This window comes from Portunus trituberculatus, chromosome 35 (assembly GCF_017591435.1).
Source record: "Portunus trituberculatus isolate SZX2019 chromosome 35, ASM1759143v1, whole genome shotgun sequence".
NCBI classification, from domain to species: Eukaryota; Metazoa; Arthropoda; class Malacostraca; order Decapoda; family Portunidae; genus Portunus; species Portunus trituberculatus.
This window is the reverse complement of record NC_059289.1, coordinates 19421993-19440427: the sequence shown is the minus strand read 5'-3', so window position 1 is coordinate 19440427 and position 18435 is coordinate 19421993. Positions and strand designations below refer to the sequence as shown.

Below are 18435 nucleotides of genomic sequence, written 5' to 3'. Positions count from 1 at the left end.
AACCCACCCACTAGGAAAACATTACCCCAAGTGAGGAAGCCCTACCTACACTCGGACTATGGACAGGATTTGAATGCGTGTGTTTGCAGACCCCTTAGACCCCAAAGCACGCATGGTTCCACTGTACCAATGTGATTCCTGAGAATCCACTATTGGAGTGCTGTAGCTCACTAACACTTGCACTCTCACCAGATTCCTTATTTTTTACCACTAATAAGCCTCTTTGGTGCCATCATAAGTTTCTAAATGAAAAACTACTGAAGAGAACGCAGAAGAATGTTGTTTTTCTCAAGACTGTGGCAGGACTAGGGATGTGCACTGGCGTCTAGTATGACAGAGCTTTGCATATGACCAAATGTGTGTCCGTTTTATTATCAGATATTTTCACCATTAATAAGCCTTTGGTGGTATGTAAGTTTGTAAATAAAAAACTACAAATACAATGCAGGAGAGTGTTATTCTGATGACCGTGGCAATACAAGTCACAACTGGCGGATGGGGAATGGGGGACGCTAGAGAGCCTTTGTTTACAACCACTGGTGTGGGTGTTCGACTATCAGACATTTTTTTTTATTATTAAATTAAACTTTTGCGTTCGAGTATTAAAAAGTTTGAGTATTTAGACATTTGAGTACAGCAATACTCCGCTTAACAAACAGGATAGAGGGTGTCAAAGCTGTTCGTTGAGCGAAAATTTGTTAAGCGGACGTAATTTTCCCATAGGAAATAATGGAAATAGGGGGGATGCGTTCTCGGCTGGCACCCAACGTACCACATTGGTTAAAATATATATATAGTATATATATATATATATATATATATATATATATATATATATATATATATATATATATATTTATATACAGGCAACCTGTGTTTAACGAAGGTTCACACAACGAAATTTCGCTACAACGAAGGTTTCATTTTACTACCATCTGCTCGTTTAACGAACACTAAACTCGCTTTAACAAAGTTTTATCCAGGTATTTTTTTCCAAGTTTGAAAGCCCTACCATATCATGCAAGCTGACAGGCTTTTGAATACACCAGGAGCTGCTGGTACTAAGGCCTGCCTCAGGAGAAATCCTAAGACACCTGTAGAATGAAGATCAAGATCAAGCCTCGTGGACAACACAGGCGCTGCCGATCCAAAGGCCTGATTCAGAAGAAATTCTGCGTCACCTGTAGCATCAAGATCAAGATCAAGATCACGCGCACCACTCACTCCCCAGTCAAAATATAACAGCGTTACCAGTAGCTCATCTTCCCTAGTTCAACTTACCACCAAAACGCCCTGCAATGTAGCTTAATGTTCCTAAGAAGACTAGGAAGTGTCTTACTCTCGAAGTGAAGCTGGATATTATTCACAGACATGAGAGAGGCCAGAAAACTAATAACATTGCTCGCCACCATCTTGACTCCATCTACTGTCTACTATTTTCAAGTCAGCAGACTCTATTAAGAAGGCTGGTGAGACCGTATCTTCCTTGAAAGCTAAAAGAACCACCTGAACTCGTGACTCTACAATGGATAAAATGGAAAGCCTTGTGGAAATGTGGTACATAAGTTTTGTATGCAGTACAATGATGCGCACTCTGTTTACATTCCACAGGTTGCTGGTTAGTGTCTTTCCCGTTTCACTCTCCCTCCCTTCATAAAGTTAAGATCATCTACATTATAAAGTTACTTACATACATACATTAGTGTACATTATAATGACTTAAATTAAACTACCTAAATGTTTAACTTCATAATTTTTGCTTTCATTAAACCTTTCACTGTACTATGATGCACTCTCGCTCTGCTTACTCTTCATGGAAGTTCAAATCAGGGGTTAAACTTGTTACAATCAGTTCGCTTAACGAAGTTTCGTTTAATGAAGTGTTTTTTAGGAACGTAACCCCTTTGTTAACCCCTTCGCGCCAGATGTTAAGAAAGCCCGCTTGTATGATATACGGGTGGTAGTGCCGCGCGCCCGAGCGTGGGAAACTCGTGCAAGCTTGTCATACTTGTCGTCTTTCTGTATTATGCTGCTATTTTTTAGTTACTATATCGCCTTCGAAGAGGAAAGTGGACGCTTCTCTCTTCGGAGAAAGAGAGAGAGAGAGAGAGTGACATTTGCTAATATTTTAGACACAAGCAGGACGCATGTAGCTTATCTTTCGAGAGGAAGAGGGGGAGGGAGGGAAGGGAGAGAGAAACGAAAGGAGGAGAGAGAGAGATTAGAAAATTTGTTGTTACACCACTATGTAGTGCCTCTTTTTCCTTCATTAGTTTCTGCTCTGATCTTTAGCACTTCTGCCTTTCCCATACCTTCTTTCACTTGATCCACCTTTATATCTTTTTTAACCAGCAACATCACTCCTCCTCCCATCTTACCTACTCTATTTCTTTTCCAAACATTATATTTCCCTTCTCCAACCATCATCAGGTCTTCTCCCTCTCTCAGTTTTGTTTCAGTAAGACCCACAATATCTGGGTTCTTGTCCCTCAAGTAATCGTTGAGTTCTAAAATCCCCGATATCACTCCATTTATGTTGGAATACATTACATTTCGCTCATATGTAAGTTTCTTTAGTCCTTTCTTGCTGTACTTTTCTGGGTTATGAACCACTTCCTCAGTCTCATATCCAAGATTCTCCAGAAAACTCTTTCTTCTCTTCTTCTGTCCTCTCTTCATTTTTTTCAAAGCCTCCTTTCTCAACTCATTTAACATTTCTCTTTCCTTTTCACCGAGATCTCTTCTCAACCAAATCTTCCTTGTTGTTTCCTGCTGGGCTAGCCTGTATTTGTGTGTGTGTGTGTGTGTGTGTGTGTGTGTGTGTGTGTGTGTGTGTGTGTGTGTGTGTGTGTGTGTGTGTTTTCACGAATGTTACAAGGCGGGGACGCATGTAACTTATCTTCGAGAGGAGAGGGAGAGAGGGAAGGGAGATGGGGAGGGAGAGATGGGGAAGGAGGAGAGAGAGAGAGAGAGAGAGAGAGAGAGAGAGAGAGAGAGAGAGAGAGAGAGAGAGATGGGAACAGTCTATGCCATTGGGGAATTTTAGACACAAGGCGGGACGCATGGAGCTTATCTTTAGTGATTGGTGGAGACAAGGATGGTGGGAGGAGCACTAGGATTTCAAGGACAGCATACGGCATGTATAGTTGGTATCCAACACACTATACGGGACAACTGAACTGAAGAAAGCTCAGAAAAGAAATATGACGCCTACGTAGGCGTCACCGTATATGCTACTGGGGTTTCATGACGCTTACATAGGCGTCACCGTATTGAAGGGATTAAGGGGATTTGCCAGTATATATATATATATATATATATATATATATATATATATATATATATATATATATATATATATATATATATATATATATATATATATATATATATATATATTTCTATTAGGTTTTTACAACCCTTGCCCCCAAGAAAGGATTGTTTTGTAATGCATAAAGTGAAATCTTACATGGAATGCCAAAAAATAAAACAGATGAGATTGCCCACAGACGAGGCGGAGACTCATGGCGACTCGGCCACTTCTTCTTCTTCTTGTGATCCTTTTAGCTTGCATGTTGCTTTCACCACGATATTAAATCTATGTTTCCACTCCTTTATTGCCTGTTATAATGGATATCATATCTTAGTATTCATATATGCTCATGCCATGAGGATAACCTCGACTCCGTGGCACCGAGTGATAGTGAATTACTAATGAAATACCGCGGTATTTCATAAGTAATTCACTGAGTGATAGTGAATTACCAATGAAATAATGTGGTATTTCATTAGTAATTCACTATCAGTGCCATGAAGTCGAGGTTATCCTCATGGCATGAGCATATATGAATACTAAGATATGACATCCATTATAGCAGGCAATAGAGGAATGGAAAAATAAATTTAATATCGTGGTGAAAGCAACACGCAAGCTAAAAGGGTCACAAGAAGAAGAAGTGGCCGAGTCGCCGTAAGTCTCCACCTTGTCTGTGGACGATCTCATCTCTGCTTTATTTTTTGGTATTCCATGTAAGATTTCACTTTATGCATTACAAAACAATCCTTTCTTGGTGGCAAGGCTTGTAAAAAGCTAATAGAAATGTTGTTTTGTGAACATAAGTGCATATATAAGACAGTAACACCACCTCCAGAGGTGGTGTTCTCAGCAACCTCAGAGCAACTTCGTCACCGTCCCTCCAAGCGTTCATGGATGCCATTTCGCGCCAGGAGGTTGCTCTGACGTTGTTAAAGAATTTTGGATCCAGCCCCAGGAGCGCTAGAGACAGAGTCGGGGAGCCAGCCAATCACAGCGAAGCTGCCGCGTTCGGTCCCTCACCCAGCAAATTCGCTAAAACGGATGTGGTTGTACGTTATGTGGACTTTTTGGTCTAACTTTATATAGTACGTTAAACCGGAAATTCATTAGACAAGCGTTCGTTAAGCGGAGTATTACAGTAATACTCTGCTTAACGAACAGGATAGGAGGTCTCAAAGCTGTTCATAGAGCGAAAATTCATTAAGCAGATGTAATTTTTCCATAGGAAATAATGAAAATAGGGGGGGATGCATTCTGGGCTGGTCCCCAACATACCACAAGGGTTAAAAAAAAATTATATATACGTTTGGCAGCATATTGGGCCACCGGTGTACCACTACTTTTATGATGTCATATGAGTCATTGGAAGTTAGAGGAGCTACGTACAAATTCTCACATTCTCGCTTTTATGATCACAAAACAACATTTCTTTTTAGCATTTTATAAACCTTGCCCCCAAGAAAGGATTGTTTTGTAATGCATAAAATGAAATCTTACATGGAATACCAAAAAATAAAACAGAGATGAGATCAGCCACAGACGAAGCGGGAGACTCGCGGAGACTCAAGTGCTTCTTCTTCTTCTTTTTGTGACCCTTTTAGCTTGGCGTGTTGTCTTTCCCCATGATATTTGTTTCCACTCCTTTATTGCCTGTTATAATGTATATCATATGTTAGTATTCATATACGCTCATGCCATGAGGATAACCTCGACTCCGTGGCACTGAGTGATGGTGAATTATTAATGAAAGACCGCAGTATTTCATTAGTAATTCACTCTCACTCAGTGACACAATGTCAAGGGTTATCCTCATGGCATGAGCGTATATGAATACTAAGATATGATATCCATTATACCAGGCAATAGAGGAGTGAAAACATAAACATCATGATGAAAGTAACACGCAAGCAAAAGGGTCACAAGAAGAAGAAGAAGCGGCGGAGTGGCCGCGAGTCTCTCAATTCGTCTGTGGCTGATATCATCTCTGCTTTATTTTTTGGTATTCCATGTAAGATTTCACTTTATGCATTACAAAACAATCCTTTCTTGGGGGACAAGGTTTGTAAAAAGTTAATAGAAATGTTGTTTTGTGAACATAAATGCATATATAAGACAGTAACACCACCTCCAGAGGTGGTGTTCCCAGCAACTTCAGAGCAACCTGATAGCAACCTTGTCACCATCCCTCCAAGCGTTCATGGATACCATTTCGCTGCAGGAGGTTGCTCTGACATTGTTAAAGAATCTTGGATCCTGCTCCAGGAATGATAGAGACAGAGGCGGGAAGCCAGCCAATCACAGCAAAGCTGCCGCGTTCGGTCCCTCATATTTCACCGAGCACGACTTTGACTCGCAATTGCACGATTTGGTTTCCATTTGAATCTCCCGCTGGTCCTGGTGAATGCACACAACCTTCCCTCCCAAGCGTCTTGGACTCACCCCACACAGATGGGGGAGAAGGCTTTGATGACATAACTGAGGATGATGTGATTGACTCACATGATGTTGAGCCTTCACTTGAAGAGTTGCTGCAGCTGGAGGAAGAAGAGGCAAGAGAAGGTGCTGATGATGAGGATCTTGATAATGATGATGAAGAGACCAAGCCTGTCTTCACCATCAAGACTCTTCGTAATTTGCTGAAAGTCATGGAAGATGCAACATCCCTCTTCACTGAAACAGATCCCATCCTGGAGAGGAACATTAAGTTCAAGAGAGGTGTTGAGGAGCTTCTTGTGCCCTACAAGGAGACCTTACGCCATATGGAAGCATCTGCCAGTCAGTATTTCAAGCCCTCTCCAACCAGCAAATAAACTAAATAAGGTACTAGTACTGTGATTAAATAAAATGTGTGTTTGGTACTTCATTTATTGTTTTTTTTTTTTTCAGTCGTTTTTGGTAAAATATTGTTTTTCTGGGGAGGATCTGGGAACCTAATCTTTATTTTCCCATAGGACCTATTATTCGCCCAACATGAATCTCGCCGTGCACACGAGCTCAGGAACCTAACTGTCGTGTTGGGCGAGGTATGACAGTATAAGACTGTAACACCGCCTCGAGAGGTGGTGTTCTCAGCAACCTGATAACAACCTCGTTACTGTCCCTCCAAGCGTTCATGGATGCCATTTTTCGGCAGGAGGTTGCTCCTGCTGCTGGATCCAAGTTTCTTGGATCCAGCTCTCGCTCTTATCGTACCTCAGTTGCAGTCTGCCAGCACTGAGTACAGACAGGAATCTCTTCAATCTGCCTATAATTCACGAAGATGGCCCCAAAACGTCCTTCATCTTCTGCATGTGGGGTTATTTTTGATAAGTGGATTTTTGATAAAGTGGTAGGTAAAGTTCAGAAGGAGATGGTGACTGACTGTGGTGTGAGTGGTGAAGGCAGTGACGCAGTGAGTGTTTTGTTTACATATTCTTTGTTTTGTTGTTTTCTCATTAATTTTTACTTTCTCTTATTATTTCTTGTTTTTCCCTTTACTTTAAATACACTTCTAGTATTTAGAATGGTAAATAATAAAAACGTGTTAATTTAGCCAAATAAATAGAGTATTTTGTAAGAATTTTTTTGGACCACATCCCGCATTCCCCCTATTATCTATTGTTTCTTATGAGAATTACATGTTTGTTTTATGCAATTTTGATATCGCGATGCCTCTTGGAGCATCTATCGCATAAATCGAGTTACCTATATATATATATATATATATATATATATATATATATATATATATATATATATATATATATATATATATATACACATACACTTAACCCTCTGCTATCGTGCCTTCTGCTATCATGTTTTACTGCTATCACACATACGTAAAAAGTTGAACACATTTCTATATCACGCATGAAATTACTGTTATGGCATGCCCATCATTCAAAAAACTTCCAGGTTGTGATTTCATGTAATAGTTGAGTTTGTCTTTATACTTTTATTGAGAAAGAGTTCTTCACATACTTCACCAATCTTACCCATCCACCTTAGCTTCTAATCATCCACAATGAGATATCATAATTGATGGCATATAGGATGCACCTTTTTCCCAGTACTTTTACCTACCCTAACTGGATATATCATTATTTTACTGCTGGTATTATCATCATTACCAGTATTATCACTTTAAAAATTAATTATCGGAAGGATGAAAGAAATTAACCTGTGAGGCTGTGACACATGTCTATTAAAAGTGTCTGATCACCACTCTGACTCAATGCCATCCATTGGTGAGGAGTAACACCAACTTCATGGTCATAATAAACACATCAATACCATTACCATTATGACAGCAGGAGGAAAAAGATTAAGCTACACAATCTCCCACAAACTACAAGTGGTAGATTATGTCAAGGAACATGGCAACAGAGCAGCAGCAAGGGGTTTTGGGCCACCACCTACAAATAAATGGTGTCTGGCGACAGCAAGAAGCATTTCATTCATGCTGTTGTGATTTCGGCTGTTGCACAGTGATAGATGCACCAATTAGGCACAATAGCTGAGGATTGAGTGTATTTTTTGTTATTTCTTAAAATTATGTTATATTTATCACATCTCTCTTTTTTAGATGTAGGTAATTATTCAGTGTGTAGTGTGTGCACATATTATGACTAAGTGTTGCTCACTATTTCAGGGCCAGCAAGGAGACCCAGGACTTGAAGGCCAAGCAGGAATTCCTGGTACTCCTGGGGAGAGAGGCGACCGTGGTGATATTGGTGAGTGAGATTAAACACCTTCACTTCTTCCAGCAAGAGAGAAATTGGCCTTAAGTTAGAGACATTCAATGCTCATGTACATACTCACCTCTTACATCTATGCTGTTAGTTTAGTCTAGAAAGAGCTGTGTATTTTGTTGAGGATTTGATGATACTGTATTAATTTTAAGCATTTTTTTCTCCTTTTTTTTATATATATATATAGGATGGGCACTGGCCAAGGGTAACAAAAATTGCAATGATAAAAGATCCTGTGAGGTCCTGTTCCTAATAAAGAGTCAAAAGGATTAATCAAAATCAGAGAATAACTGTCTTAAAACCTCCCTCTTGAAAAGTTCAAGCATTAAAGGTGGAAATACAGAAACAGGTAGGGATTCCATAGTTTACCAAAAAGAAATAGGCGAATGATTGAAAATACTGGTTAACTCTTGCATTAGAGAGATGGACTGAAAAGAGCTAAGAGAATGAAGAAATTTTTGTGCAGTAACACTTTGGGAGAAAGAGAAGCATGCAGTTAGCAAAATCAGAAGATCAGTTTGCTCAAAAATAGCAGCAAAAGATAGCAAGAGATGCAACATTGTGGCTTTGAGAAAAGGCTGAAGACAGTCAGAGTAGAGAAGTTGAAAAGATAAACATTTAAATCCTCCCTATGTAAAGGATCAGTATCAATATTTTAACTAAAGATGAAATGTGAGTTTCTAGTTTAGATTACAAGTTTTGGACAGACCAAGCATTTTCATTGTAGAAGATGGGGACAGTTGAATGTCACTGAAATAGAAGGGATAGTTGTCTAGAAAATGGCGTTTCCTATATACTGTCAAATACGGTACCTGATTTGTGGATGATTAGGAGCTAAGGTGGATGGGTAGATTGGGGAAATGTGTGAAGAACTTTTTCTCAATAAAAGTATATAGAGAACTTCAACTGGAGTTTTCAAATGATAGGCATGCAATAGCAGTACTTTTGTGTGCGATAGAGACATGTGCAACTTTTTAAGTATACGCAATAGGAATAAGATGCAATAGCTGAAGGTGCAATAGAGAGGGTTAAGTGTACATTAATATGATCTTCCTCTTTTCCCTCCCATTGGTCCAATTGTTATACTTATGATCTTCTCCATGGTTATCTCCATACTGCATTTCATCCACATATCATCTTGAACCATTATTAATAATTCTCCTTCTTTTGTATTTTTCCTTGTTTATCTTTTAAACACTCACATTCACTATACTTCTTTCTCAGTTTCTTATTTTCTGTTAAAAGCTAGTTTTGTTTTTCCAAAAGCCAGAAATAAGCTATCTCATAACCTTTATTTCTCTTTCTATGTTTACCATCTTCATTGTATAAATTTTTTATTTTCTGGATCCACAAAACTCCCTTTCCTCATTTAACTGTTTAATCAATCTCAAACCCACTGGTTTTAAGAGTATACCCACTGTGTCATCATGCTTCCTTGGTTGGTTTGCTTCAAAATCTCCACAACTGAAGGCACTGCCTACATCCTCCTTTCTTTCCATTTCTTTCTCAGTTCCTAAATATTTTTTAATACATTGAATATAAAGACAGAACCAGTGGTGCCACCTACATTCTCCTTTTTATTAATTTTTCTCAATCCCTAAAATATGTACTCTTTTATAAAATTAGTATGGAAACAGGACACTTTTCAGCTCTCACTCATCTTTGTATATACATTATTAGAACTCATTCTTATGAAGGAACTAGTAGGAATCCCAAGGTGCTAGCCATATGTATGCTCTCTTCAGTGTGTGGTGTGTAAGTGGTAAACAGTCAATATTCTTTTCCTAAATCTATTAGTTATGGTTTTCCTCATAGTTCTGTTCTGTTATATACTCTCTCCTGATTATTCATCAGTGGTCTTCTAAACCAAACTTTTTTGTTCTATCCTCTCCTATGCTGATGATACCATCCTGCACATTTTCATATCTTTTTGTAGACAACCAACCTTTCAGGATGTAAAAATATGTAAGTATGGACATGTCCACACTATCGAGCATGCTCGACAGGCAAACAGTGATACCAGATCCCGTTTCAATACATAAGCAAGGAGGGTAAGTGGCAGGTACAAAGGTGATGTCAGAAATGAGGAAACTGCGGACAAACAAGCGGGCAACTGTCTGTGAGTGAGCTTGAACAAAACACCAGAAACTGTTTAGACTGGTATGATGGAAAACACTAAAGGTTTCCTTGGAACTATGTAGGAATCTTTGCCCGCCAGTCTTTGCCTCGTGAAGGAGTAGATATTGTGGGTTAAACTACATCTGGTAGTACTGTTTGTTGCCAGATCCCTGCCTGTGGTTTTCCCTTTTCTGACATCATCAACCCTTATTCTCACTACCTATTGTGATCTGGTATCACTGTTTGCCCGTCGAGCATGCTCGATAGTGTGGACGGGGCTTAAATTACAGAACATCTGACTTACGATCTCTAGAATTTCTGATTGGGGCACAATGAACTTATTATTCAATGCCTTAAAAACCCAATTCCTTTATCTATCAACTCAATACAACCTACCAGACAACAATCCCCTTTTCTTCAGTGACACTCAACTGTGCCCCTCTTCTTCACTTTACATCGTTGGTCTATCTTTTACTTATAATTTAAACTGAAAGCTTCACATCTCTTCTCTAGCTACAGCAGCTTCTATGAAGTTAGGTCTTCTGAATTGTGTTCACCAGTTTTCTCTTCTCCCCCAATTGTTAACTCTATTGTGCCTTATCAATCCATGTGTGAAGTATCTTTTACATATATGGGAGGGTTCCACTCATAAAGCTCTTTTAGGCAGGGTGGAATCAAATTTTTTTTTTTTTTAATCAGCTCCTCTCCTCTAACTCATGATCTTCAACCTCTTTTTCATCACTACAATGTTGTATCCCTTGCTATCTTGTTCCACTATTTTCATATAAGCTTTTCTGAAATTTCTAATTGCATCCCTGCCCTCCTCCTGCAGCCTTGCTGTAATAAGACTTTCTTCTTTCCCTTATCCCTATTCTGTTCATTTTCTAATGCAAAAATTAGCCAGTATTCACAATTTTTTTTTATGCAAGAGGGAAACTTGTCACGGGCAGCAAAATATTAATAAGTCCTACTTTAACTGCAAGTTCCCTAAAAGATTTGAAAGGAATTTATTCCTTTCTTTAGTGAATTGTGGAACTCCCTGCCTGCTTCTGCATTTCCTCATTCCTAGGATGAAAAGTCTTTCAACAGTAAAGTTTCAAGACATTTGTCTCCATTTTTTTTAGCTTATTCTTTTTTGTTCTTGTTCAGGGACTGACATCTCAGAACCTTTTTATATTATTTTTGTTACCTTTGGCCTGTGCCCTTCTTATATGAAAAAAAATAAGTTTGCTATGTTCCAATAAACATTTTTTAGAGATCACAATTCAGGCATTCTGTGGCTTCCTTGCATGATCTGATAACTTCCTGAAAAGTTGGAAATATATGGAAAAGTGCAGGGTGGTATCTTCAGTCTAGTAGTGAATAGGATAATTAAGAAGTTAGGATTAGAATTCATTAATAAATTATAGAAAGATAGTGAATGTTAAGAGGAATACCTCTGTCGATAGATTTAGGAGAAAACTGACAATGAACCACAGCATTAATAGAATAGTAAGAAAGGGAACTGGAGATGAAGTTACAGAGAAAAAGATAGAAGCCATAAGAGGGTAGTTGGGAAATAAAGCTTTGTATCAGACTCTGTCAAAAGTTTTACCAAAATCTCTAAAAAGAGGATGACCAAGACTCAGTAAGGAAAGCCAGATAGATGATCACAGAGATGAAAGAGTTTGAATAAGCAAGGTGCAAGCATGAAGACACAGTTTCAGAAGGACCCCATCAAGTCCATAAGTCTTTTAAGAGTATAGGCTGGTGAGGGCATGGAAAGAATTTTAATGGTAGCATGAAGTCATCAGGTGGAAATAAAGGAAGGAAATATGAAAAAGAAAAGTTATTAGAGATATTTAAGTTAGGTGCCAGAGATCATGAGGAAAGTTAGATCTGTAAAGATTTTGACACTTTATTAATGAAGGAGTTTTTGGCTAGTTGGAAAATGATCAGTAATTTACTAATTTTCATTATTTATATCAATATTTGTTGACTCATACTTTTTTGGAGGACAAGAAAGGATTGACAAAATATGACATGTATATGTAATGTTTTTCATATGCTGCCAGCAAGTATCTTATCTGATTGATAAGATTGTTGTTTCTTTAGGTAACATTGGCACCTCCGGCTTCATGGGCAAGCCTGGACGTGATGGTGGAAAAGGCAGCATGGGTGCAATTGGTGACAGTGGACGGCGTGGTCTACCAGGACTGCCAGGTGACAGGGGTCCCTATGGAGAGTCAGGCGAGAATGGTTTGCCAGGACTCCCGGGCCTACCAGGTGAGAATTTATCACTGTTGTATTGAGTTTTGGCAAACAGGTCTTTTACTGCAGGATATCTTTGATGTACAGTGGTAGGATACAGATCCTCCCTGCAATACAATTCACATTTACATTCTTCTTTATTAGCCTTTGCTAACTCTACAATAGATTATGTTCCATTTTTACAGTGTTATAATATATACCTTTTTACAATGTTATAATGTAGTATACATGTCTATATATATATATATATATATATATATATATATATATATATATATATATATATATATATATATATATATATATATATATATAACTTAATTTCCTTTTTATTATTATCACTATTACTACTACTACTATTATTATTATTATTACTATTATTATTATTATTATTATTATTATTATTATTATTATTATTATTATTATCAATATTATTGTGCCAACTGGTGATGTCATATCTGAATCTGCCTCATATCTCTGATTAGTTCTGTGGATGAGATTGGTAGAATTATGAACAAGTATTTTTTAACTGTCTTCACCCAAGAGAACACACAGGAAATCCCAGATAGTAAGTAGATATTTAGGGCAGAGGATAATGAAAAGCTGACAGATATTCATGTAACTAAGGTGATGGTAGAACAAGAGATTGATAAATTAAAGAAATTCAAGTCACCAGGACCTGATGAAATATATCCAAGGGTTCTAAAGGAATGCAAGCGAGCCTTTAGCTGTACTTTTTAGGATGTCACTGGAGTCAGGTGAAGTACTGATAATGTGGAGGGAAGCTAATGTGGTTCTTATATTTAAGAGGGGAGATAAAACCCTAACGTCTAATTACAGGCCTGTCAGCTTAACTTCAATTGTAGGTAAATTAATGGAATCAATAATAGTGAAAAACATTAGGGAACACCTAGACAAACATGGCTTGATAAATCAAACACAACATTGATTTACGAAGGGAAAGTCGTGTCTTACAAACTTGTTGAGCTTTTATAGTAAGGTTTATGAGGTGGCAGATAAAGGTGATAATTATGACATTCTATACTTAGATTTCAGTAAAGCCTTTGACAAGGTACCTCACCAGAGGCTCTTAAAAAGGTTAAAGCACATGGTATTCCAAGTGGGGAGAAGTAGTTAGTGGGGTGCCACAGGGCTCAGTTTTAGGGCCATTATTATTTCTAATATATATATATCAACGACTTGGATAGTGGAATTAATAGTGACATTAGTAAATTTGCAGATGACACAAAGATAGGTAGATTAATTAGATCTGATTTGGATGCCATGGCCTTGCAAGCTGACTTGGATAGGATGAAAGAATGAACAGATAAATGGCAAATGCAGTTCAATATTAGCAAGTGCAGGGTACTGAGCGTAGGTAGAGATAATCCAAGCAATAGGTACATGATAGATAATGTAGCACTAGGAAGTTCCAAGTATGAGAAAGATTTAGGAGTTATAGTTAGCTCCGATCTCGGTACAAGGAAGCAATGTATTGAGGCCAGGAATAAGGTGAATAGAGTTTTGGGATTTATTTCTAGAAGTGTTAAAAGCAGGAGTCCCGAAGTAATGCTAAAATTATACTTAGTGCTGGTCAGGCCACATCTTGACTATACGGTACAATTCTGGTCCCTACATTTTAGGAAGGATATAGCTTTGTTGGAGTCAGTGCAAAGGAGGATGACTAAAAAGATACAAGGAATGAGGGATATTCCCTATGAAGAGAGACTGAAAAAACTCAATCTGCATTCCTTAGAGAGACGTAGGTTAAAAGGAGACCTGATAGAAGTATTTAAGTGGTATAAGGGTTTTAACAAAGGGGACATGAATGTAGTTCTTAGGATCAGTAGCAGGACAGAACCAGAAATAATGGATTTAAACTTGAAAAATTCAGGTTTAGGAAAGAAATTGGAAGAAACTGGTTTTCAAACAAAGTGGTTGATGAGTGGAACGGTCTCAGTGGTCATGTAGTCAGGGCTGAGTCAATAGGGAGCTTTAAAAGAAGGTTAGATAAGTTCATGGATGGGGATGATAGATGGAATTTGGTAGCTTAAACACACAGGGACTGCCTTGTATAGGCCTGGCGGGCTCTTGCAGCTTCTCTTTTCTTATGCTCTTATGTTCTTATTTTACCTTTCAAATGAAAGCAAAAGCTCAACTGAGCAGCAGATTGTAACAAATGAGATAAGGTCTGGAGGTGGAAGAAATTATGTATTTTCATCCAAACTGTGGTTCAGATATCTTGACTCAGCTATCTCTCTAGCATATGTGTAAATGACAGCAAATGAGATAATCATATTTCATTTAAGAAATTGTGAAAATATTTATATGAAATAGTTTGCATTAGACTTAGATATGAAGTATCTCCATTTTCTTGGAAAGGTTTGGAATATATTTAAACTGAAAATAGAAAATCTGTATGCACATTTTGCTTACATAAGAATATGACCCATGAAAATTATTTTTATTATATGCTAAAAAAAGTTTAGTCAGTTTACTATGTACTTCTACATTGTTCTCTGGTCTAGCAATTTGGACAAAACCCTAATATGGAATGTTTTGTCACCCAGGACCTCATGGTGATGCGGGTGAACCAGCTCCACCAGGTCCTCCCCCGCGGCCAAGAGGTTACCTCATCACCCGCCACTCCCAAGAGGTGAACACCCCATACTGTCCTGAGGGCACCACCACCATGTGGGATGGCTACTCCCTCTTACATGTGATGGGTAACCATCGTGCACATGGACAGGATCTGGGTATGGTTATTTATTCACCTGTTCATTGCATGTTTTGTTTTTTGTAATATTTGAAGTTTTATTGGATATATACTGTATTTGATGGCTCATAAGATGCACCCACTTTTGGCAAACTTTGAAATGTAAAAAAAAGATAAATGAGCAAGTTTAAACTCTAAAAATGAAGTGAAGGATTTCACCTGATTTTTGAAGATTCACATGCATTTAGATAATTATTAGATAAACAGTTTTTCATCTGGTAGTACATACATCTGCCCTGCCACTGTGAAGGGGTTAAAGCAAAATCAATCTGAAGCAACTCTTCATGGAACCTTTTTATTTTTTTTATCTGTACATGCTAGGGGCAACAACTTTACCTAATGCTTCAAGAGAAGTCAAATAAGTAAAGTTGATAGATAGTATGAATATCAGTTTGGTCAAATAGAAAAATTCACACCTCACCTATAGAATTGATAAGCATGACCTCATCCCATATAACAGACAGAGAGAAAAAAAACGAAAAACATACATCTATATTATATTTTGGTTACATTCCTTAAGTTTCTCTCTCTCTTCACAGGTGCTTCAGGAAGTTGCCTCCGAAAGTTCAGTACAATGCCGTATCTCTTTTGTAATCTGAACAACGTGTGCGACTTTGCCCAGAGGAATGACTATTCGTACTGGCTGTCCACCACTGAACCTATGCCCATGATGATGACGCCCATTGAAGGACCTGACATTGAGAAATACATTTCCAAGTAAGCAGAAGAAACACTTATTTGTGGGAATCTTACTACTTTTAATGTGACACATCTCTTTTACTCCATGACAGTTTCTCACCTACAGTTGTCTAATATATAATACAGGCAGCAAGATGTAAGATTTTCTAAACTGTATGAAGCATCATAAATTGCATCTTCACTAAACTCAATATCCCAGCTTATATATCTCCATTTTCACCTGTTTTTAGGTGTAAGATTATATTCCTTTGTTATCAGGTGTGTGGTGTGTGAGGCGCCCTCTTTAGTCATTGCAGTCCACAGCCAGACGCTTGACATTCCGGACTGTCCTCAGGGCTGGGATTCCCTTTGGATTGGATACTCATTCATCATGGTGGGTGATTTTATTTTATTAATTTCCATAAATTATTCTTGATTGTGTATTCTGTATTCTTCCCTTTATCAGATGTGCCTGTAACTAGCTTTTTAAACTTCTTTCAAGAATGACTTAAGGACTTATAGACACATTTGCCAAAGTCATTCTCTTCATGTGATCTTAATCTTGCTGATCTTGATTTTGATGCTGGTCTTTGGATCAGCAACTCCTGTAGAGGACAAATGAAAGACAAGTAGAAAAAAAAAAACAGTATTCCTACATCTAGCATACCACATTTTCTCTAGAAACTCCTTCACAGTCTCAATCGCACTGAGTTGTCAGTTACCAGAAGACAAATTAGCCTACTTGAGCAAAACTTCTATGGTATTGTGTAACTACCATTTTGTGCACACTTTGCACTCAAGGGGTGTAGCTTCATTTGTGCTGACTGTATGTAGCTGTATATAAGTTGTATGCCTTTTTCTTTACATTTGTTTCATTGCCTAATTGTATAATTTTGTTTGCATTTCACCACTCTACGTCTTCATACCATACATTTTTTTACACATTTGAAAATTCTTAAAATGTTATTGCATTTCTTTCACTTTCTCCTTTTACAGAATGATGTCTTACTTTTTTCTTTGTTCTTTTTCACTAACCTTCTTTATATATGCAAGGAGCCTTGTGTCCTCTCATTACACAACCACACATACTTTTCACAAAATCTTATTATCCTACAGTCTCACTGAAAAACAAAATGTGCTAAAATCTGTGCCACATAACATACTTATAATCAATTAGTAAAGCTATGAATAACACTATGTCTTGGTCCTACAGCACACAGATTCGGGAGCAGAAGGATCTGGCCAGTCTCTTATCTCTCCTGGATCATGCCTTGAGGACTTCCGTTCTAACCCATTCATTGAGTGCACAGGTCACGGCCGCTGCAACCTCTTCCCCTCTGCTTTCTCTTATTGGCTGGCTACCATCGAGCTGGAGCAACAATTCCAAAAGCCTCGTCAACAGACACTCAAGGCCGGAAACCTGAAGTCACGAGTGAGTCGCTGCAACACCTGCATGAAGCGGCGGAGAGGTTCCATCCTTCCCCCACCAGTCACCCCCCCACCCAATTACAGGACAGATGGGTATCGTCCTCGTCCTGACCCCTATCCTGATCGTAGTCCCTTTCCCTTCCCCAATGTAGGTGATCGCCGAGACGACTACTTTAGAGGTTAAGTTATTGTATAAATTATAGTAACACAGACTCACCTTAATGGTTAAGTTGAAAATTAATTACTGAATGCTGCATGTTTATAGCAGCATTGTGCATATGTGCAGTACTGAGAGTATGTGCAAAGTCCTGTTCATTGTGGTCTTAATAAGTGTCTCGCTGTTTGGCAAGATTTTAGTCATTATGCTAGTGATATAATCTTATTGGTTATCATAATTCATAATTAATGTACTATTTTGCTTTGACCATAATTGTTGCAAAGTTTTGCAAATGCCTATTTATACTTATAGCACAGTAAAATTAGGTAGATCTTTGGCCTTGAAATTTAGTAAAAATAGTCTGTTACATCAGTTCAGAGTGTAAAGTTTATCCTGCCACTCCCACCTCCAGCTCCACCTGGTACTCAGTGTAGCACAGAAAGGTGCTGGTAGGACAACATGCCAAGTATTATATGTCAAGGTACTTCTTATCTCTTAAGTTATAGTTTCTATTCACTGCCATATTGTATATGATACCAGTGTAAATGTGTTTACTTTTCTACCTTTAAGAGAGAAAATATTGTATATAGTCAGATTATTAAGTAGTAACCACAAATTTTGTAACTTCATTACCTATTATTTTTCATATGAAGAAGAGGAAAAATTCTTAGAAAATAAATAATTTCAGAAACAATTTTTGCTACAAGGTCTTATTTATACAAACTATTATAAATCTTCGAAATATTGTCATTATTTAACACCTTACAAAAAAAAAAAAAAAAAAAAAAAAAATATATATATATATATATATATATATATATATATATATATATATATATATATTAAACAGGCAACCCCCGCTTAACGAAGGGGTTATGTTCTTAAAAAAAAACTCCGTTAAGCGAATTTTCATTAAGCGAACCAATTATAACAAGTTTAACCCCTGACCTGAGCTTCCATTAAGAGTGAACAAAGCGAG

The 18435-nt window shown here is 37.8% G+C and overlaps 1 protein-coding gene across 1 annotated transcript in view; it reads left to right on the top strand.

The window, feature by feature from the left end:
* LOC123513269 (collagen alpha-5(IV) chain-like) overlaps nucleotides 1-18148 on the top strand; it is a 116522-nt gene extending 98374 nt beyond the window's left edge. Inside the window, exons 18-23 of the mRNA XM_045270339.1 lie at nucleotides 7950-8031; nucleotides 12262-12432; nucleotides 14988-15173; nucleotides 15733-15910; nucleotides 16151-16265; nucleotides 17085-18148. Of these exons, the coding sequence (XP_045126274.1) occupies nucleotides 7950-8031; nucleotides 12262-12432; nucleotides 14988-15173; nucleotides 15733-15910; nucleotides 16151-16265; nucleotides 17085-17483 (1131 nt within the window). The 3' untranslated portion in view covers nucleotides 17484-18148. The remainder of the gene's footprint in view (nucleotides 1-7949; nucleotides 8032-12261; nucleotides 12433-14987; nucleotides 15174-15732; nucleotides 15911-16150; nucleotides 16266-17084) is intronic.
* Nucleotides 18149-18435: the final 287 nt, after the last annotated feature.